Source organism: Drosophila biarmipes, chromosome 2R, assembly GCF_025231255.1.
Source record: "Drosophila biarmipes strain raj3 chromosome 2R, RU_DBia_V1.1, whole genome shotgun sequence".
Lineage (NCBI taxonomy): Eukaryota > Metazoa > Arthropoda > Insecta > Diptera > Drosophilidae > Drosophila > Drosophila biarmipes.
The window spans coordinates 12158031-12179343 of NC_066615.1; the positions used below are offsets into that span (position 1 = coordinate 12158031).

Below are 21313 nucleotides of genomic sequence, written 5' to 3' on the forward strand. Positions count from 1 at the left end.
GTTGTAGAGGCGAATTGATTGTGATTGGCAGTTATAGGGATGCAAATGAGGTGCATTTAAGTGGAGATCACAGTAGAATAATTAAATAGTAGGTAGACGAGGAATGTAAGTGTGTGATGGCGCAATTAAATTTGCAATTATGGGAACTCGATCTTAATGTAGAATATTTACATAGATTCAGGTGGGCTGCATTCAAATTAGGCGCCATTCCTTGCGCCAATCGATAGCTTTATCGGCAGACCAGTCCGATAGCATTTTCTCGATGCAACCGTGCCACATACGTATATAGATCACCGCAGCCCTGGTACCTTGAATTGCTATTTTTGCCTGATAAAAATTAACAAAAATCACCGCGCACGCAGTCAGCTGCCTACGATTAAGTGTTGAGTGGATCCTGTTCCCCGCCACCCTTGACCTATTCGTTGCCAAGGGGAAACGATAGCCGTGCGCCGAGCGGTGGCCAACCAGTGATTCACGGCGTTGACATTGAAAAACAAATGCAATGCCAGCACAGTGGGCGTGAGCAGCGGAAGGGAGGAGCAGTTGCCAGGAAGGGCAAGGATTCAGCGCAAGGACACGGTCGATAGGAGCAGCTGCCCCACTGACCAGCGGCCACGATGCCCTGCGAAAGTTGCGGAGTGGAATTCACGGTCTTTCGTCGCAAGCGCGCTTGCTTCGACTGCAAGTGAGTAGCGAACATGAGAAGTGCGTCCCAGATTTCGGGGAATCACCGCGTTTCTTTCCTCCCATTAGACGCTACTACTGTGCCAACTGCATTGCGTCCAGGCGCTGCCAACGATGCTCTGTTTTCGCCCAGCGTCCTCTGCTAAAGACAGATCTGCTAAAGCTCAAACCCAAGGACCTGATTTTCTATCTGCAGTCCAAGCACATCTCCACTGAAGGCTGTCTAGGTGAGTCACACATCTGGGGGTCGCCCAGGAATGGAGGAGAAACCTCTAGTATATGAATATAAATTAAACCCGCTTTAATCCACAGAGAAAGAGGAGCTGGTGGGCCTCGTCCTCACCCATGTCGCCCAGGTGGACAGGAGCCGCGGCTCGAACGCCTCCTCTAACAGTCCGGGTCGTGGCCAGGCCAACCCCATCGACAGCATTAAACAGTCGTGCCAAAATTTCTTCTCCAACCTGAGCGACAACATAAGTGATTCGCTAGCCTCGTTTGACTCGAAAGCCCCTGCAAAACCGCCGGAGAGCAGGCAGCCGGAGGCGCCCTCCCACATCTTTGAGCAGCCGCGCGTCTCCACTCGTGAGATTCCCACTTACGCCAGTGCCGTAAACGGCGGGCCAGAACGCGTCCATGTGCATCAAGGAGCAGCCACCACCATCACCAATGGGGGCAGCCAGAGCAGCAGCAGTCCCTCGACTTCCACGCAGGCATCGAATAATCGCGATGCCAGCAGTAGCAGCCAGGCCCAGGCGGCCCGTCAGGACGAGGAGGAGGATAGAGATGAGCATGAGGAGGCGCACAGCAAGTCCGACTGCGAGTGTTCAGACGATGAGATTATGGCCACGTTCAGCGAGCGCGTGTCACTGTCGCTCAAAACCGACACCAGTGCTCGGGTGGTCAATGCACCCGCAGCACCCAGTCCCACAGGCCAGGTGGCTGGAGATGGTGGACCTGCAGGCACCACAGCTGCTAGTCCGGGCTGCTCCAAGCCGGGCTCGAGCAGCTCCAAGGCGGACGCCTCCTCGCAGTCGAGCTTTGAGGAGCTGGGCGCAATCGGTGGCATCTCTGACGAGAGCAAGGCCACCACGGACACCAACAGCAGTCACCTGGATCAGTGGCAAGTCCTCGAAGTGAACAGAATCGAGGCGGTGGAGGAGACGCCGACCACCAGTGCCGCCGAGGAGATCTTGGAGGTGACGCTGCGCTCCAGACCAGCAGTGGAAGGCGAAGAAGGCCAGGCGGGCGAAAGCACTCAAACCGTAAACATAGAGCAGCGTCCGGCCAATCCAAGTCCAGCGTTGCATCCCGCCGTGCCGCAGCGCGCAAAGAAGGTGACCCGCCGACGCTCCGATGGTTACTTGAGTCGTCGCTACCACTCTAGCGATGACGAGTCCCCGGTGGCGCCAGGTGGACCTGGTCTCAGCCTGGGGCTCTCGACCCTTAGCGAACAGCCAGAGCACGGCCTTCACGCGCACTCCCATCGCCAGAGCTGCCAGCGCTGCGGTAAGAACAAGACAAACATCCGTCGCCATGTGGAGAAAATGCGACGCCATCTGGAGAACTCGCAAATGTCCGAGGAGGACATCAAGAGGGAGCTGCAGGAGTTCCTTACGTACCTGGAGCAGCGCACCAAGTCTGTGGAGGTCTCCGACGCCGACAGTCATGCGGTGTCTCCTCTCAGCGTGGACGCAATCAGCGTGGCTGCTGGCGGCAGATCCCCGGATATGCCCATTACGCCGACCATTGAGTTCTCGCCCACGCAGGATGATGATATCCGCTGGGACGACGACGAGGGCATCCATGTGTATCCGGCACCGTCGGACTTTGAGCCGACCGCCGGCATTGACTCGCGTTTCGTCAATTTGGAAGACTTTGAGGATTTGTAAGTGATTTATTGTCTACTTATGTAAATCCAAAAGTGATTTCATGCCTCTTTTGACCTACAGAAAAGACTTGGAGAGTTTGACGGTGAAGCAGTTGAAGGAGGTGCTGATGCTGCACCGCGTTGACTACAAAGGCTGTTGCGAGAAGCAGGAGCTGCTCGACCGCGTCAGCAGGCTGTGGAAAACCATGCGTGAGTGCCCAGGTGAGCTTTGGACTTTATCCCTTAAGTTTGCCCTACTAATGCTCGAAATGTTTTTGCAGCTGTTGAGAAACTGGCCACGGACGAGCTGTGCAAGATTTGCATGGACGCGCCCATCGAGTGCGTGTTCCTGGAGTGCGGGCACATGGCCACCTGCACGAGCTGTGGCAAAGTGCTGAACGAGTGCCCGATTTGCCGACAATATATTGTACGAGTTGTAAGATTTTTTAGAGCGTAATGAACCGGCTTATGGTGACTGGACATGGTGCTGGCTGGGCGCGCACCACGAGCACATCCCGCAGGTGGGACTGCAGCGTATTTGTTTCCTTAAACGACGCGAGTGCAACAATAATATTAATTTGAGTAATTTGTTTCTACTGTGTAGTACGTTGCCAGTATATATGCGTATATATATAGTGAACACCCTGATACCGCTTTCAAAGTGTATTTATCTATTTCAAATGTGAAATACTTTTGCTATTTATTTTGTTTGTTCTTGTTGTTTGTGTAAAAACGAGAGGTTATCTAGATCAACTAACATTCCTATAAGCCGCAAAAAAGATTAAATCTGTTAATAACAGTTGTGAAAAACTCGTCTAGATTCGCATTTAAACAATAAATATTTTCAAATATGCAGCATTCTGTGGGCCTAGCCATTCGAAATGGGGATTTTCCCCGAAACACAGGGCGACTAGGGGTGTAAAGTGTTATCGAAGGAGATTAAGGTCTCGTGGTACTTTCCAATTGGTTGTTAGTTCAAGGGTTGCATCAACACGTTGATCTTTATTTAATTTTGAAAACTAATTGATTTCTTTTAAAATTGCCAATCGATTCGTTTTTTAAGTCACGATTTTTTAAGTAATATTTGGTTGTTAATTTGCTCTATAACTTAAAAGCCTTATGGTCGACTTTTGACCACTCCACATTTTTACCATATGTTCAGAAAATTTTAAATCAAAGAATTAAAATTAATCTGTTAAAAATAGAGGCAATGCAGATCTTGTTAAGCCAAAAAATAATTTTTATAAAAAATTTATTTTTCCTATTTTTTTCTTATTACGTAGCAAAAGATAATGATAATTATTGTTTTTTTTTTTTTGATTTTACGATCTAAGCGATCTTAGTCTCTCACTTTTAAATGCATTAAGGAAGACTATCCTATATTCCTTTTCCTATATGCCGAGTTTGTAAAATATTACCCTGTATAGGTTGGATCGGACTTGCAACCTAACAAAAGATTAAAAATTAATACACATTAAAAGGAACATATTTCTAGGAAGGAAACAAAGAAAAGTATTGTGTGTATTTCAACTTAATCATCATAGCAGTCGGAATTCCCGGAACCACTATCAAAAAAGGGAAATTTCCCACTCTCCCCAGATCCCGCTCCATTGATAACCCCATGCAGTGACCATGCCAAACTAGAGCTCTTCAAATACAACAGTCTTTAATCAGGTTAAACAGTAATCTAGGTGTAGTGACAAGAGCTGGGGACCAGCGCAATGACTAGATGGGGAAGAGAGACGAGGGTGAACCGGTGGGTCGGTTCAAATTCTGTGGATGCGCAGGTCCAGCGGCGACTCCACGTCCATCTTGACGAAGAAGTCCTCGCTGCGGAGGTAACTGTGCTGCCGCTCGTTGAGCCAGTAGCTGGGAGAGAATTCCGCATCCGGCTTGGGCTTCAGCGAGTAGTCGCTGGGCTCGTTGTTGGAGTCATCGTAGTAGCGGGCGGAGGAGGAGGAGCAGGTGGACTCCGCACTGCCGGCGGCCGGTAGACATGTGAAGGCGGACTCGTTACTGGCCTCCAGGAGACAGGGGGCGCTGGGCAGGCTGAGGGGCTGGCTGGCGATCAGGTGAATGCTGTGCTTGAAGGTCTTCACGTGCTTTCGCAGCGAGGAGGGATCCGTGTAGCGCTTCTGGCAGCCGGGCACTTTGCACATGTACGGCTTCTCCATGGAGTGGGTGCGGGTGTGCTTGAAGCGGTCCGAGGAGTTGGAGTACGCCTTCTGGCAGCCCTCGAAGCTGCACTTGTAGGGCTTCTCGCCGGAGTGCGACCTGATGTGGATCTTGAGGTTCTCCGCCCGCGAGAAGGACTTCTCGCACAGGTGGCAGCGGTGGGGCTTCTCCTTGGTGTGGGTGCGGGTGTGGACGAGCATCTTGTAGCGGGCGTTGAAGCCCCGCTCGCTGCGCTGGCATCCCCGCCAGCGGCAGTAGTAGAGTCCGTCTGTGAGGGAGGCGATCGCATGTCGCTGGGTCACGTGCTGCGCCAGGGCCTCCAGTGTGTCGAAAACCCTGCAAAAGCAGATAATATTTCGGGTTAATAGGGAAAAACCATGCTGATTTTCTTATCATATATGTTTTATCCGAAATCTTAGACTATCCCTTTGTATTATTCCTATCAATTTGACCCAATATCATATTATTATCGCAACTGGTTTATCAGAAAGCTCAGTCCAACAGTTCAACAAATATAATGCGTAATCAGTTTTAATGGAAAAGGAAGCTGTTTAATATATTTCACTTTAAGTATAGATGGTATAGGCTATTAAAAGTGACTCAGCTATGTTAATTACCTTATATATGGTATTGGCAACAAAAGAAAAACTGTACTCATTAAACGTAGCTCATATTTTACCATGTATATCAACGTTTTTTTTTAAAATATTCCTTTATGGAACACATTTTTCAAGCAAGATCCTCTGGTAAGTTTTAAAATAGCTTTTTTACTGATACTGTATTTTTCCTTATAAAGACTACTTCAAAACTGATGATCTGTTTGACTCACACTTAACCCCCAGTAGCTCTATATTAAAGCCGATCCTCACCTGTCGCAATCGATCCAGTTGCAGACGAAATCGCTGGCGGTGCCGCACTCGCTGCCGCTGCTGCAGGACTTGCTGTCCTCCTGGAACTCCACGGGACTGCGGCAGAGGTCCTCCTGCTGGCCGTGGGCCTTCATGATCACGGACTGGGTGCGCTGGCTGTATCCGTATCCGGCGACGGGACGCGGCGGCGTGATGGGCGGCGTGGGGAACCTGATGTGCTGCATCTGCTGGTGGTGGTGCTGCTGCTGGATGTGGTGATCCGCTAGCCAGCTGCCCGAATCCGTGTAGCCAGCGATGTATGGCGGGGTGTTGAACGGCGTGAAGTAGCCCACGGGCGGCTCGTAGATGCCTCTGGCCGGGCCGCTGTTGAAGATTGACTTTTGTACTATATCCATGGTGTGGTGTGGTGTGGTGTGGTGTGGTGTGGTGGCTGCTGATCGAGGAAGTAGTGGTTGCTCTCGCTAACGCGCTTGCCGATCGAATGAGCCGCTCGCCTGCAGACGTTCGGGTAATATGCGAAACTCGGCCGGCGATAAGGGGTCGCCCAGACGGCACGGACAGGGAACGCTTATCACCGCCGAAGGCTGCAGACGGGTCAGGCGGAGGGGGCGTGGCGACGGGGGAGGTGGGAGGTGGGAGCCCGGCAGACGGAACCAAAACACTGGAGTCTAGGAGAGCAGGTGCGTAGCAGACGGAGGCGGTGGAAAAAATCCACTGGGGCCAGTGGATCTGGGGCAAAAGCACACACTACGTGAGTGGGACTCCGTACGGGAGGGCACGGTGGCTTCGGGGTGGGGTGCCTGGGGGCGGGGGGCTGCGGTCTGGGCCCGCTTATCAACGCACAAGTGGAAAGCCAGCCAGTCAGCCAGTCAGCCAGTCAGCCAGCCAGCCAACATATGTACCGCGTGCATGTGTGCGCCCGATGATCGCTCTTTGGGGGGCAAGCGTTATCGCCCGGTGCCGTCTGCCTGACTTGCACTTCGTACCGCGTAGCGAATTCCCTGCAGCCCCGCCCTGCGCACCAGTGCGCCCCTCCCGATCCGAACGCCACCCCTTCGCTCGCACAGGTGCGTCAACATCTGGGGCCTCGGAGAAAACTGTGGGTAGTGTGGTCGGGAAAGCGGGGACCACTTCTAGACTATAGACGAGCTTTCACGACTAAGATTGCCTTTCTAGAACCAACAAGCAGACTCCTACAAGATCGCGTCGCATCACTTCCACAAATAGATTTGTTATGTAAACAAAGCCAATTCCATGGACTCAAGGGAATTGAATTAATTTTTTTTAGGTAGTATGTTAAAAGTATAAAAAGGTTTCCATAAGAAATAGCAAGGCTAGTATCCATGGATAGGGTCTACAGGATGAATGTACCTCAAACAAAACCTTAAAGTTTTTAGAAGTGATCATAAGATAATAATAAAGCAGTAGGACTCCAAATTTGTTGGGGAAAATATTTAAAGAAAATCATAATCTTACCTATAATAGTATACCGAGAAAACTGTCTTTTTGAATGATTTGTATTTATATTAATAAACAGAAAGCATTTCATCCTTATCCTTGCAAAAGAAAACCCCATAATGAAACGTTGATCACATTCCCTGAAAGATCTTTAGAAAATATCTATCTTTAGACATATCTAATTGCCCTAAGGATGAAGGCCTTGCTAATTTTAAAAGTAGGTCTTGTTCATTTATAGGTTTATTACATTTGCTGGGATAGCAAACTTCCCAAAGGTATGTCTGAGCCCACAATCCCGAACCCTCGTCCCACGGCTGGGTTCGCCCGCCGTTTTCACCTCAGTGTGTGGGCGCTGCGTCTGGGGGCCAGCGATAAGGCGGCTATCTCAGGCCAAGTCAACAAACACGGCCACATGCGCCGCCCGATATCTTTTTCGGGCCGCAACTTTCTGCGCCATGACGCGAATGGCACGACGGGAAGCGGAGTTGCGCTCTGCTGGGTGGTGGCTATCAGCTATCAGCTATTAGCTATCGCCGCTATCAGGCGGCGGCGGCGCTGTCTGGTCCCGTGAATCACTGGCGGAGCAACCTTCGCTCCACCTTCGGGCTGCGGAGCGCAGCCAACCCCCGCGGCTCCCAGCGATCCAACCGATCCCACGTAATCCGCCGAATGCACGGGCCAACGAGTGGGGTCCCGGGCTTACGTAAAGACAACATGACATCAGGGACTTTGATAAGCCCTTGCCCTCTATCAGCAGAGCGACAGGTGGACGCGAACGTGGACGCGGACTCATTGCCATTTCCCAGCTCCCAGCTCGCAGTTCCCAGTCCCCCGCCCAGATGCCCAATCATGATTTATAAATAGATAGGGGGTATAATCGGACCGCAGCCCGCCGTCCGGTACAGTCGCGCCCGGCGAGGTCAGTTCAGCGGAATCTTCCGAAGCCCGGCCTTGGCTTCGCCGCAGAGACCCGTATCGCTAGCCAAAATCCAAGGCAGGCGATGAAGGACCCCGGGCGCAACCTATTTCTTATGTCTTGTCCACGCTTAAAAATGAGTAGAGCAAAAAATCCGGATTTTCTGGCTGCCTGGGTGAACTTTGTATGGCGCGAGCGACTGTCGATAAGCCAGTCCCCAATCCCCGGCCCCCTAGTCTCCCCGCCTCCCCGCCTCCCGAACCCCCATCGATCCGAGCTTAAAACTCGATTCCCCCCCTCGGACATGCCAAAAGTCCAGAAGCTCCTCCGGACCGCTGATAAGCTGAGCATTCCAAAAGGAATGAAGTGCCAACGAACATTGCGAATTTCTGGGGGATGGCAAAAGCGTGTGCGCTTATTAATTTTCCGTGGTTCGAAGCTCGGCGTAAATAAAAACAAATCGGAGCCCAACTGGGCGATCCGGATCCATCCGGATCCGCAGGGTGCAGTCCGCCGGGCGAAGTGATGTTCAATATTTCTATCAAATTAACAACACTCGAGCGATAACCGGCGGGGTCCGGATGGCTGGCAAAGGTTGCCTGCTCCGATAAGCCCCGCCTGGGATCTCCTATGCGCTCCGCTCGCAGCCCATCGGATCCAACTTGGGCGTGCGCCTGAACCGAGGCTTTATCGCCGAGATGCACATTTGCAGTGGCCGCCGCCGCCATCACCGCCGCCGTGGAGAAGGGTCCACTCGAAGACCAGGCGGCTTATCGCCGCGGTGGAACCCACTGGGAGCGCTGATATGACTATGCTAGACCCGCGGAAGGCTAATTACTTTGTTGCCGCCACCGACAGACTTCCAAAGTCCATGTACCACGGCCCGGCCAGTCATCATCCCACGGAGCAGGGACATGCCACCGCGGCATGGAGCACCAGCACTCGCATCTCCCAGCCCTATCCATTTGCCCCAGATGGCTGGCCGTCGAATTCGGCCGACTGGGATCTATTATTTATAGGGCGCTTATCGCCAGACAGCGCTGTGATATGGCCAAAAAGGAAAAGTTATTAGCCAACTGGGGAACCGAAAGCAGAAAGTCGGGGGAAAAAACATTCCAGACATTCGTGGGAGCCCACAGACCCACAGACCGGAGCGCAGACCTACCGGCAGGGGCTCTATTTTTATACCCGTTCAATGGGTGTTGCTATTTAGGAGCGATATGCTATTGTTTCTGTTACCACTGCTGCTGCTGATACGCCTGACAATATCTCGTCTAGACTGGGCATTATTATGAGAGGCTAATTTTTATTTGTTTCGTATTTTCGTGTTGTTGCTTTTCTATTTTGAAGTTTAGCGGAAAAGTTTCAATGGCACATCCATGCGGTAAGATCCCGCGACACTTACACAACGCCGCTGGGGGCTCTTTCGCGATATACGACTGGCATTCTTGGCGGGGGTAATTGAGGCGCCTTATCAGCCCTTCTGGATTTACGATTGGCGGGCAGGAAGTGAAGCCGCACTTGCTGTCTGAGAATGCCGAAAGATATAAGGTGTACGAAGGTATTCCAGTCCATCAAACATGGAAAGAATGTGAGCAAGGTACGCTTCTGTACTGGGCTCCAGAACCATTCTGAAAAGTTGCCCACTCATAGCGTGGATATTACGGATATCACAATCATTGAAATTGGAATATCAAGCAGGAAGTGACTCGAACGTTTAGCCCTCGTCCATCCAAAATCATGAAAATTATTATAAGGGATGATTTCCAAAGGGATAACAGAGTGCTAATAAAATAGAGTATAGTAATAATATCTATAGTCCCTCTCCGACTACTAACAATTCATAATTTTTATATTGTCTATAACCATTATTTCACAATAAGTAATTGATTAAGCTTAAGCGTATCGACACCCAAGAAACAAAACATATTATAATATTATCTACCACATGGTACTTGACCGTGTCACTTGTGTTACAGATGGTATAGATAGACTAATATATCATAATTTCTTAATTACCTAATCCAATTTAATTCTATAATTCTACAGCTCTTGGACTGACATGTATAAATCCAAGTCATTTTGATTTTTGCTTAAGAAAGATCGTTAAGAATGATAATTGCTCAAGTCACTTGAGGAAATGTCCAGTTCTTTGATACAGATACGTTCACAATGAAAAGGCAAATAGTCGTTGTGCCAGTCATCACTTAATAGCCAGGATCGTTAACTAATTGAAACAGATTGCTTGACCAACTAGGCGTGCGCCCATTATTAAAGATCTAATAAAGTGAATATGACTTTAGAAGTGGGGTGGGTAGGTAATCTCGATGAAATGTTATTAAAAATGAATATCTTTCTGCACGACTATTTACTTTTTTTACCAACATAACCTTTGTGTAAATTAAGCGAACTGATTGACTAACAGAATACATTGCAATCCCATACCCATCCTATGAAGCTATTGGTGCAGCCGAACTGACCTTCAAAGCACTGGGTGGTGGGGCCGCTCGAAGAGCATGCGGGCGGCACGCGATCACTCCCACGGCGGGTGACCTCTCCTTACATCGAGCACCGCTATCGCGACACAATTGATAAAGCGTTCGAGGCGTCTGTAAACTTACTTAGGGCAATAAATTTATTGTACAAAAATCGTTCTCAGCGATACACGTTTAAAGTTCGCGCTCACTCGGCCGCCACATGACGTCTGAGCGGAGATCGGGAACCGGAGATCCCAGATAGTGAGTTGGTGGAGTGCGAGTGCTGCGCACGGGGAGCTGTGTCCGTGGGGTAGCCGCCGGTCCCCGAAATAGATATGGTAGATGGTGATGGTGACCCCCACGCGGCGCCGTGTCATCGGCGGGCCCTGTGTGCACGTGAACCAGAAATAAGCATGAGCCGCAGGTTAAATTTATACCACACCACCACTCTAAGTAGTACCCACTCAGGCGAAGTGCTCCAGATGGTCGTGCATGTAGGTGACTAGCGACTTCTCGAACAGCGGGCCCACCAGTCGGTCCAGCTTGAGGTTCAGGCTCACATAGAACTGCCGGCTGTAGCGTTTGCTCAGCTTGGCGGCCAGCACCGAGGAGTCGGTCTGCCCATGTCCGCCGAGGATGGTGGAGGATATGGCCTCGCTGCTGGCGGGGCTGCGGGAGGGCATGGCCACCGCTAGCTCCTCGAAGACCTCGGACTCCTTGGGATTCACTATGAGCAGGGTGCTGCCCTGCATTTTCAAGGCGCGCACGGTGAATTGCGAGGGTCCCGCCTCCAGGTGGACGCAATGGGAGGTGAAGAGACCGGAGTCCTTCGCCGGTGCAACTCCTCCGGCCTCTAAGGAAGCTACAGGCTCCATTTTTGAGGAACTTCAGATATAAACAAGAAAAGTTTACGAGGAAAACAATGAAATTGCAGATTTGACCAGTGCTGCCAGATGGTTAAATTACGTTTCAAACTAACCATAAATTCTCCCAACGATCGTTTGTTTTTAAACAAATTAAGGGAAAATTCCTAATAAAAGTATGGAACTCTTGTTTTAATAAGAATATAAACAGTAATTGTTTAATTAATATTTGATGACCCAAACGATTTTTGGCAAACTAGCGCCAAATGACCAGGGCTGCCCAATTGCCATACATAGCAATCGATAGGCAGCTGCAAAAGCCTTTGGCGCCAAATTCAAATTTTCCCTCTTCAAACCCAATAAAAACTCCTTCGCTTTCGCCGTTCGCAGTGTTGGTTGCATTTATTAAGGCTCTATGTAGTGGGCGAGATTTTAATGTTTACGTTTGTTGAGTTAAAATACATATATACGATATTTTGTTCACAATTACATTCAGATTTTTTCGCTCCCTTCTGCGCGCGTCGATTGGGCTGTTTTCATATAATGTTTACGTTGTCGTTTGATTTGACCTACTTAATTAAATACACAATCGGGGAAATATGCGAGAGTACCAAACAATTGAAATTCGATTTAAAGATCAGTTCCGGTTGGTATATGTAGGAAAAAAAATTGTAGTTGAAATTCACTAGTTATGAGTTAGACTTGAGAAGTCAATGGTCAATTGTAATTTACTAATTTCGCTGGCGATTATGACGTATGGATTAAATATAGTTTATGCTTGCCGTCTATTGCGTTTTATTTATTGATACTTGGTTGTTAAAGTTCTTTGAATTTGTTGGATATCAAATAATTTTGATTAAATGTTTTTTTGTTGTTTCTTCTACTATAATTTGACTAAGATTTGCAACCGCGATTTGAAACTTCCATCAGCTTTTCTTATTTCTTGTTTGATTTTTTTTTGTTAGTTTTGTTCTTTTTCATCATGTAATCATTATCGATTTGTGAATAAATATTGGAAGTGATAAACATATAGCGTTGTTGTTATGCGGGACTGGTGCGTCCTAATCCTCATCGTCCTCTGATTCGGCCTCCTGCAGCCAAGTCAACCAGGCGTTCACTTGGAACAGCGCAGATCCTTTGCCTGGATATTTGTCGGAAATCTCCTCCTTCCACAAGACGAATGCCTCCTCCTCGATAATTTCAGATTCGTAAAGATATTTGAACCAACGACACAGCATACCTTAGGCAAAAAACAATCAATGAGTATCGAAAGGAAGAAGAAATATTAGTGCTTACCCTTGGGGAAATTCTCGTTGTAGCAGAACGTCTGCAGGGCGTAGAGGGCCATCAGCTGCAGCTCGTTCTGTCCCAGGAAGGTCTGCAGCATCTGGCTGTAGTTCTCCAGCAGCTGCTGCTCCTTCTGGGTCACCGACTTCTCGGGGTGCTCCTTGGGGTCGATGTTGGCCGCCAGCGTCGTCTCCTTGGTCACGTACTTGACCACCACGGTCATAAGGGCTTGGATGAAGCCCGGGTCCTTGTAGTACTTGTTGTCCACGTTTGCCTTGACCCACTTGTAGAAGTTGTTGGGGTTCGGGTCACTCTGCAGCTGCTTCAGCATCTCGGCCTGCACCTTCAGCAGCGGGTAGAGGAAAGACAGCTGGCGGTCCTCGAGTATCTCGGCCAGTCGCTCCTTGTTGCGGTCCGACTCCGGCAGACTGTTAATCAGATCCACCTTGCTAGCCCGGAACTTCTCCTCCAGCGCATCCTTGCCGATGACCTTGACCAGCTGCTGCAGCACGAGCAAGAACAGCGGATAGTGCTGGCCGTTGTCCGTGAAGTTGGCGATGTCGTTCAGCTTCAGCAGGGCCGGTTCGCACACGGTCTTGGCCAGGACACTGGCAACGAGAGACGCAATCCGTGGATTGAGCGCCTCCCGCTCGTTCATCTTGTTGACCAGCTGCTTGAAAACCTCGACCACGATGTTCGACTTGATGTTGGACTGCTTGCGCAATGTCTGCAACAGTCTCACGACGCGCTCCAGATAAACATCGTTGACACGATCCAAGACCTCCATCAGCAGATTGAGGCACACATCCTTAAGCGACTTCTCTGGCAGCTTCAGCTCGAGGAATCCATCCACAAGCGCTGTAAAGCGATCTGGAGTGGGCGCAGGTGTAGCGCCATCCTCCTTTGCCTCCGAATCTTCAGCCGGAGCATTCTCCGTTTCCGCTGCCTTGACCTCACTATCATCCTTCACCTCAGCATCCGCTTCCTCCTCGTCGTAGTAGAAGTTATCCTTGAAGTACTGGCTGGCCTTCTTGGACAGTTCCTCCTTGTTGGGGCCCTTGTCCTTCTTCTGCTGCTTGGCCGAGCCATTACCGCCGACCGGGGTGCTTGGTCTCTCCGAGGAACCACCATTTTTAGCCTGATCTTTGCCGTCGTGCGAGCCCTTTCTGGCCGCCTGGCCCTCGCTCTGGTCGCCCAGCTTTTCCGCGCCCGATCCAAAGTTCGGCGATGAAGTGGTGGCCTTCAGGCCCCTCTCGTGCTGCGCTCCCAGCAGATTTCGGCTTTCGGCGTATTCGGCAGATGGTGTCGACGAGGGACGCGCTGGATTCATCAAATGGGAGGTGGGCGTGCCCAGCATTGGGTAGTGCGAGTTCGACAGCTGACTCTGATCCTTGCCCTGCGAGCCGCCTTGGTTGTTGCCGCCGCTGCTGTTGGGCGGTGTGGACATGGGCAACGTGGCCGGGAACTTCTGGTTCTGGGAGGCCGCTCGGAAGAGCAAGGAGTTGGCCGCCGGGCGCATTTGCAAGTTCTCCACCGCATCCTGGTTCGTGGTGATCAAGTTGCGTTTGAACCGCGGTGCCAACTCCTTGCTACCCAGCAGCTGATTGCCCCCATACTGGCCGTCATTGCGATCCCTGTCGCGATCGTTGTTCCTACGCGAATCATCTCTTTCTCGGTTGTTGGAGGAACCTCCTCCGCCACTGCCGCCTCCGTTCTGGTTGTGCTTGTTGTAGCGATTGCCGTAGTTGGCTCCGCCGCTGCCGCCTTGGTCGCGATCCCGGTTGCGATCGCCACGATTGTTGTACTGGCGATTGTCGCGATCTCGGTCTCGATTGCTGGTAGCAAACCTAAAACACAAAGATACATGAAATCGTAGGAAATTCCTCTTCTCCTTTCATCCTCCTCCTAAGCCAATAGATAATATATTTTAAATGGTTTTCCCAAATAAACTACTATGCTTTTCCCAACTAAACCCACATTACAATCAATTATACTCACGGCGAGACAATCGGAGAAGCTCCCGTGACACTCAGTCCGCTAAACATGTCATTATAGCCGCCAGGCTGGATGTTCAGATGGAACCTATTCATCCAGCTGTCCGAGTCGCGATCGTTGTTGCGCATATCCCTGTTGCGATTGGGGAACGGGGTGCGTATAATCGAGTCGTCGTCCGAGCGTATTTGCTTTATGGGGACGGGGCCTTCGGTGGTGCCCAGCTTGCGCGGCACCCAGTGGTTCTGGCGCAGCTCGATGACGTCCTTTAGCATGAAGCGTATCCGCGGTGGATATTCAGATGACTTTGACCGACGTTCAAGCGTCTCGAAGTACTGGTTCATCAGCTCTTTGCCCTGTTCTGAATCCAGATTCTTGCCGCAAGTCTTGAGCAGCTGAGCCAGGCATTCCATGTCCTCGCACATTTCCTGCGCACCGGCCGTACGCTTCTTCTTCTTGTCCAATAGCTCCATGATGCACTGATGCAGCACGGTCTTCGACAGCATGTCGAGCTTGTTGAGCTCTCCGATGAACTTGACGTTGCCGAGCATGCGCTGTTTGGCCAGATGGCGGCGCTCCTCCTCGTCGGCCTCATTTTCGGGCGGTGGTCGGTTGTCGTTCTCGTCGCGCTTCAGTCGGTTGTTGAACTTGTCGCGACAGACGGCGATCAGCAGGCGCAGGAAGGTGCACGAGTTGTTCGGTTCCTTATCGAATGACGGGGCTTCCTCGGACAGTCGCTTGCAGAGCTGCGCGTACATAGACGAGTACTTCGGCTCGTCCAAGGCCTTGTCGAAAATCAGCAATATCACGCCGTTCAGAATAACAATTGAGTTGAGGTCCAGCTTCAGCAGTTCATCGCTCAGCTCCTGGAACTTCTCGGGCGTTAGCTTGTTCAAAATACCCCTCACGCGTCGGAAGACGGCGTCGTTCTTTTCGCTCTGGGTAAGTCCATGCTGCGGACGCAGCGACGGTGGTATCCAGCGTCCGGTGATCGGTGGCGGAGTGATTGCCTTGCCCGCCTGGGAGCGCTCCTGCCGCTCTTGCTGCTGCTGCTGCTGTTGCTGGGAATGCGGAGCTGCTCCTCCTGCTGCCGCCGCTGATCCGGAGTTCAGAGAAATGTTCGAAGAGTTGGAAGTGGAGTTAGAGATTTGGGCTGAGGCATTGCCGTTGCGAAGAGTGGGCGTGCGACTGGCCGGTGCTCCGCCGTAACGATCCGCCTCCGACCTGCCGTAGCTGCGGGGTCCTCCGCTCGCTCCTGCCCCCGATCCGCCTCCTCCGTTCCGCTCTAGGCTGTTGGTGTTGTTGTAGCGCTGGTGCGACGGTGAGTCCTCGTAGCTGTCGCGGTAGTTGCTGCTGTAGCCGCCACTCACGCCTCCATCGTTGCCACCGCGCGAAGGCCCGTACGACGACTTGCTGTTGTTGGTTGAGCTCGCTGCAGATCCGTTGTAGCCGGATGAGGAGTTGGAGATGCTGCTGTTGCCGTTCCCGTTGCCGCTGCCGTAACGTGGCTGTGGGCCGTTGCTCCCATTGCCGTTCTCGTAGTTGCGGGCGGAGCGATAATTGCTGCCACCACCGCTTCCAGAGCCGACTGCCCCAGATCCTCCTCCTCCTCCCTGGGAGTTCGAGTTTATTGATCGATTGTAGCTGCCATCGGAGTTGGAGTGATAGTTGCTGCGACTACCACGATGCGCTCCGCCTTGCTGGTCCTGCTGCTGCTGGTATCTGCCGGTGGAGGAGCCGCCGTTGTAGCTATCGGAGCTGCCGGTTAAGCCTTGACCCAAAATGTCACTATTTTTCGAATAGTAACGCGACGACGACGAGTCACCCTGGTAAGATCGTCGAGGTCTTGGGCTCACCTCACTATCGTGTTGGCGAATTTTGGCGGAATTCTTGCTATAGCCAGTGGAAAAGTGTCCGGTCGATCCACCAGATGATCGGCTGCCGTTCCTGCCGCCCTCGCTGTTGCCGCTAATGGCCGGAGAACCTCCGTTGCCGCCGGCGCTCTTGAAGCCCGAGCCGTTGGAGCCGCCCTTGCGATAGCTGCCGCCTCCCTGCGAATTCGAGCCCGACGATGGCGAGGAGCCCTTGTCGATCTTCACAAGGTTCTTGAGGTTGTTGAACGTATCGGTCGCTGTGGTGATCGGCAGGAGATTGGGACTGGTGTTGAGCAGGGTTTTGCCGACCGTGGGTGTCGGTGGGGTTTGGCCACCGCAGCTGACGCCGATAACGCCGCCGCCTCCGCCACCACCGCGATTGGTTGGCTGCTCGTAATTGCGCTCGATCTCGCTGGGATTGGCCGTTATTACCAGTCGTAAATCGCTGCCGCCGCCGATGCTCGTCGTATCACCGGTGCTGGTGCCTCCCTCAATGGTGATCGCTTTACCGCCCCGGAACTGATCTATGATGACGCCTGCCTGGTGCCCGTTGGTGACTCCGGACCAACGCTGCGGACTGTCGTCGTAAGAGTGCAAAAGGGGAGCGGCGTCGTACGTTGATAGAGGAATGGTGGATGCTTTTCTGGATCGACTCGGGGGCGAAATGGGTGCGTGCGTGGTTGGCACGGAGTGGACTCCTCTTGGCGTCTTGTCTGGTTTCCCCGTCTTCTGGGGATCTGGATCCGGATCTGGTTGTGGTCCGGTGATCCTGGTCTGGTCGGTGCTTCTGATCCTGCTGATCCTTGGGACGAAACGCACACAAATCTAACACACACACGCGTACGCACACACAGACAAGTGGTTGTGGATGGTTGGATATCCGTCAAATGGTCGAGATGATATTGCTCCTTCCGATCTCTTGGATGCTTCCTGGCTAGCTCCTTTGCTTAGAAGTCACAAGTCCTGCGTGGTAACACCTGGTATTGGTCTCTCGTTACGTCACACTGGTATCGCCTTGCGCTTAGGGAATCCTGCAGAGAAACCGGAGGTGGAAACAGGAGAAGCCGCAACCGTGGCAAGTTAGTAAAAAAAAGAGATAATAGGAAAGACTAAAATATACAGGTTACACGAAAAATAAATCTAGGACCAGACGAATCAACTATACTGCGTACAATTGTGACAAAACTACAAAGGAAAACTGATGGCGACGACGTGCCAGTGAGTGGGATTATTTATACGACCGTAAATTGCAAATCTCGAACGATTGTTTTTGTTTACACTCGATTTTACAGCGGATAACAACAATAACAGCACCTGACGGGCAAACTGGAAAATATGCATTTAATGGAAATAACCTCGGCGAGCACCTTCAAGTTTATTCCACTCTCTCCGCTCTGCCCCACTCTCTCTCCCGCCAATTGAAACGGCACTGCCGCATTCTCCCCGCTCAAGTGTGTGTGCGTGCTTGTGGCATTGCCATCTGAGCACGGCAAGTGCTGGGAAGATTCTAATTAATCACAGGTTTACTCAATGCCAACTGGCTTTTGGCCGTTGCCTAGCAATTTATTTTGCCCAGTTACTTTCGCTTGATTGACTCATCTGTTATGGCCTGCAGTTCTTTGTTCCCGCTTTCTTTGTTTGGAGCACTCTCTCCCCGCAAACACCAACAGACGCACACACTTGCTCGGAAGAACTAGAAGCTGCGTCGGTGTGTCAGTGTCCTTTCTTTGTGTTGGGGCTTATGGCCTCAGCTTTGGGGATCTCTCTGTCTCATCTCTCCCCCTTCCCCCCCACCGCTTTCCAGTCGGTTAGCCCCATCCCGCTCGCACGCGATGCTGGTCTTCTGCGCCATGGAATTAAAGTCCCTTGACCCCGGGAAATAGGCAGAGGCGCAGCGCCGAGGGGTTGCAAGCGCTGGCTAGCTGAGTCACTTTATTCGCTCAATTTGCTTGGCTTAATTGATTGGCAATAGGACGACGAGTCTCGACCCACCCTGCCCGGTGTCTTTGTCCCTGCAAGGGGTACATACATACGGTTGTGGGCCTGCAATAATGCCTTCTTCCGCTGGGGCACAGCCGAACCAAACAGCCCCAATGCGAAAACCCACCCTCTGCTGCAGTGAGGCGTCGACCCCGACCCGAGAAACCACCCCCCTCTGTCCTTCTGCGCCCAGACCCAGTTGTGGATGATTTTGACCTCAATTCGAGCGTTCGGCTCTCGGGCACAAGTGTTTGTCGCTGTCCGCATATTTAACTGGCCAAGTGGCACACCCACATTGCAAAAAGTATTTATTTTTTCGGGGGCTTTCAAGAGCAAATATCTTCGAAAACAAAAAAGCCCATTAAAAGGCACTCAATTTCCCCAATAGTGACGAAAGCAAGGCGAACAAAGTGCACCCACACAAGCACACACCACAAGTGTGTGCGCGTGTCTGTGTGAGAGATCAGAGAGCATCTGGAAGGCACACGCCAAATGTGAAGCTGGGAAAATGGAACGAAAATGAAAAACTCCAACTTCAGGGGTGGGCCGCCTTCCAGGGGACAGGGGGACGCACTGCAGATAACTTGAACAGCCGCAACGTCAACAGCATTTGAAATTTTCCGATGTGCCGCCGCCATTTTGTGGCATAAATATGTGTACCTACACACACTCGCATACGGACAAAACTTTCTTTGTGTTTTTTTCGGAGTGATTCATTTGATTAACCTTTTGGTTGGTGCTCTTTGTGGCTGCTTATTCTTGAAAACGAGTACCACGCCTGAGTGACGAAGGCGTCTGGCGGCCCCTCGCACTTTTATTGATTTCACAGCTTGACTTTTTCGCCGTGAAGAAACGAGGACGTGCACACAGGCACACGCTTATACACACACAATCTAATCGGTTTTCTCTCGCACATCGTGGAAAATTTCTAGGCTAAAACTCGAAAAACCCACCTGCAGCTCAGCAGGCTTTGTCCTTTCCCTTGGGGCCCACCTAAAAAACTCTCGCACAGCCTACTTTTTTAATTATTTTCACTAACCTTTACTTGAGTAATTTCGTATAGCGAATCACGCAAAGGTTCCACGAATAGAGCTGGAACAAAAATCGATGTTTGTATGGTCTTATCGATTAGAGATGGGAAATGTGTATAAAATATTTATATATCGATGTTTTTCGATAAGTATTCTTATCGTTATTTTTATTCGCGGAGGTGTAATTTTTTCAATATTGAATATTTTCTTTATTTATTTTTTTGAGTGAGGAAACAAGCTTTTTGTAAATTCCTCCCAGTTTCTTTTTGAATGGGGTATTTTTTTCAGTATCTGTCTATAGTCAGAAACTTTTGCTGGACAGTTTCTTTTCTTTTATTAAATGGTTCACAAGCCAGCGAATGCGAGTGTAATTAATGGATTCATTCGTGTTGTTACCGCCATGTAACTTTAATTGGTCAAGAAAGTCTATGCAGCGGTCAAGCCCTTCGAAATCCAGGTTTTCGTGGCTCGAATATTCAGCCGGGTGACCATGCCAAAACAACCAACTATTTTATTTTGGTATTTAAGCAACTCTGCTCCCAACCATATATCGCTATCGATAAACCCACAGCAGCTATCATCAAGAAGTTGTATCATTTTATTTCATTCTCATCCTGGACCTGGACCTGAAATGTAAAAATGGAAAGTACAATTTTTCATTATCTTTCTGCTTGTTCCGCATTTAGGGCAAAATTGTTATTTTCTCTTTGTTATTCCATTTGTTTTATTAGCGTATATATTTCCTCTTTAAGTCTCTATTGCATTTAAATATTATAATTTGGGCTCGCAGGGAATTTTGTAAAATAAACTAAAGTGTTGCATGTCCACTAGCGAAGGATGACCTAAACTTAAAATACGCCTGGCTCTGGTGCATCTCCCGTACTGGGGAAGAGACGCAATTGGCGGGGGCCAAGAAGAAGCCCCAGCGCCGAACTAAAAGGGCACTGCTACTTGCCTGACATGTGGCGACCAGGTGACTTCTCGACTCATTTATGCCAACAGGACAGGTGCTGGGAAGGCAATTTTATGCTCAGTTGTAAACTGTACGACAATTTAAAATTTTCCCAGCCACCCGAAGAAACAAATAAATAAAATCTACAAATTTAGAAATTACAAAAGCTGTAATAAGAGGTTAATAAATGTCTGTGGCAGTAGGAACGGATCTTCAGTTCCTTACTAATTGTCACGGCATTACAACAAATTACCTAATTGTCCATCTATATCTTAAGGAATATATATTTTATTGCTAAGAACTCAATTCGAGCGTGTTCTTCGCCATTTTTCGTTAGGGAAGCCAGTTGTAAGCATTTTACCTGTCGAATTAATTGGGTAGGGAGTTTCGGTGACTTTTGCTGGACAGTTTAGTTTTACATCAACATTTCCACTCCTGATCAACTTGGTGGGATGAATTTACGATGGAATAGGATAGGCACTTCAGCCGAATATGACCGACGAATGAAGAAGCTTTGAATTTGGTGGCCCAACTTCCCCAATAATTTTGATTTCCGAAATGGAATTTTACCGAAACTGTTTATCCTTGTGTTATTCATTTTTTTTAATTGATGGTTCAGCCATCTTCAGCTTCAAAGAGCCCACCATTGCTAAAAACTCACTTCGAGCGCGTTCTTCGCCATTTTTCGTTAGGGAAGCCACCTGGTCAGCTGTTGGCATGATTACCTTTTCACTTTTGATCATCTTTCTTTTATTCAAATCGCCATATTTCGTTTCGGAATTTAGTTAGTTTAGAGTCAGAACATTACACATTTATGCAATATGAATATATATTACACCCGGAGGTTATTGGCTTTCTTCCTTCTCTTTTTAGAATGTTGGCACTGCA

General features: G+C 50.1%; 4 protein-coding genes across 6 annotated transcripts; 1 reads left to right on the forward strand and 3 right to left on the reverse strand.

The window, feature by feature from the left end:
* The first annotated feature begins 289 nt into the window (after positions 1-289).
* Positions 290-3411, forward strand: LOC108030363 (uncharacterized). Its single transcript, XM_017103232.3, has 5 exons — positions 290-685; positions 754-911; positions 997-2569; positions 2634-2773; positions 2833-3411. Exons 1-5 carry the CDS (start codon positions 618-620, stop codon positions 3006-3008), a joined length of 2115 nt encoding a protein of 704 aa, XP_016958721.1. The 5' UTR covers positions 290-617; the 3' UTR covers positions 3009-3411.
* A 789-nt stretch (positions 3412-4200) lies between these two features.
* LOC108030319 (zinc finger protein GLIS2 homolog) lies at positions 4201-6080 on the reverse strand. Its single transcript, XM_017103162.3, has 2 exons — positions 5596-6080; positions 4201-5062 (listed from the first exon to the last, which is right to left on the reverse strand). The coding sequence occupies exons 1-2, from the start codon at positions 5988-5990 to the stop codon at positions 4318-4320; spliced, it is 1140 nt and encodes a 379-aa protein (XP_016958651.1). The 5' UTR covers positions 5991-6080; the 3' UTR covers positions 4201-4317.
* A 4494-nt stretch (positions 6081-10574) lies between these two features.
* Positions 10575-11394, reverse strand: LOC108030320 (uncharacterized). 3 transcript variants are annotated; one of them, XM_017103164.3, is made up of 2 exons: positions 10911-11394; positions 10575-10832 (listed from the first exon to the last, which is right to left on the reverse strand). In XM_017103164.3, exon 1 carries the CDS (start codon positions 11319-11321, stop codon positions 10911-10913), a length of 411 nt encoding a protein of 136 aa, XP_016958653.1. In that variant the 5' UTR covers positions 11322-11394; the 3' UTR covers positions 10575-10832. The 3 variants fall into 3 exon arrangements, with proteins under 3 accessions (XP_016958653.1, XP_050743672.1, XP_050743673.1); XM_050887715.1 differs by having other exon boundaries at positions 10907-11394; XM_050887716.1 differs by having other exon boundaries at positions 10892-11394.
* Positions 11395-11684: 290 nt separating this feature from the next.
* On the reverse strand, positions 11685-21107 carry LOC108029866 (eukaryotic translation initiation factor 4 gamma 2). Its single transcript, XM_017102355.2, has 4 exons — positions 21087-21107; positions 14595-17287; positions 12606-14443; positions 11685-12549 (listed from the first exon to the last, which is right to left on the reverse strand). The coding sequence occupies exons 1-4, from the start codon at positions 21105-21107 to the stop codon at positions 12371-12373; spliced, it is 4731 nt and encodes a 1576-aa protein (XP_016957844.1). The 3' UTR covers positions 11685-12370.
* Positions 21108-21313: the final 206 nt, after the last annotated feature.

Excerpts from the sequence above, each read along its gene's own strand:
- LOC108030363 (XM_017103232.3), top strand. The coding sequence starts at position 618 with ATGCCCTGCGAAAGTTGCGGAGTGGAATTCACGGTCTTTCGTCGCAAG. Across the intron at positions 912-996 it reads CTCCACTGAAGGCTGTCTAG|AGAAAGAGGAGCTGGTGGGC; the intron begins GTGAGTCACACA and ends TTTAATCCACAG. Across the intron at positions 2,570-2,633 it reads TTGGAAGACTTTGAGGATTT|AAAAGACTTGGAGAGTTTGA; the intron begins GTAAGTGATTTA and ends TTTGACCTACAG.
- LOC108030319 (XM_017103162.3), bottom strand. The coding sequence starts at position 5,990 with ATGGATATAGTACAAAAGTCAATCTTCAACAGCGGCCCGGCCAGAGGC. Across the intron at positions 5,063-5,595 it reads AACTGGATCGATTGCGACAG|GGTTTTCGACACACTGGAGG; the intron begins GTGAGGATCGGC and ends CTGCTTTTGCAG.
- LOC108030320 (XM_017103164.3), bottom strand. The coding sequence starts at position 11,321 with ATGGAGCCTGTAGCTTCCTTAGAGGCCGGAGGAGTTGCACCGGCGAAG.
- LOC108029866 (XM_017102355.2), bottom strand. The coding sequence starts at position 21,107 with ATGGCGAAGAACGCGCTCGAA. Across the intron at positions 17,288-21,086 it reads TGGCGAAGAACGCGCTCGAA|ATTTGTGTGCGTTTCGTCCC; the intron begins GTGAGTTTTTAG and ends TGTGTGTGTTAG. Across the intron at positions 12,550-12,605 it reads CAACGAGAATTTCCCCAAGG|GTATGCTGTGTCGTTGGTTC; the intron begins GTAAGCACTAAT and ends TTTTTGCCTAAG.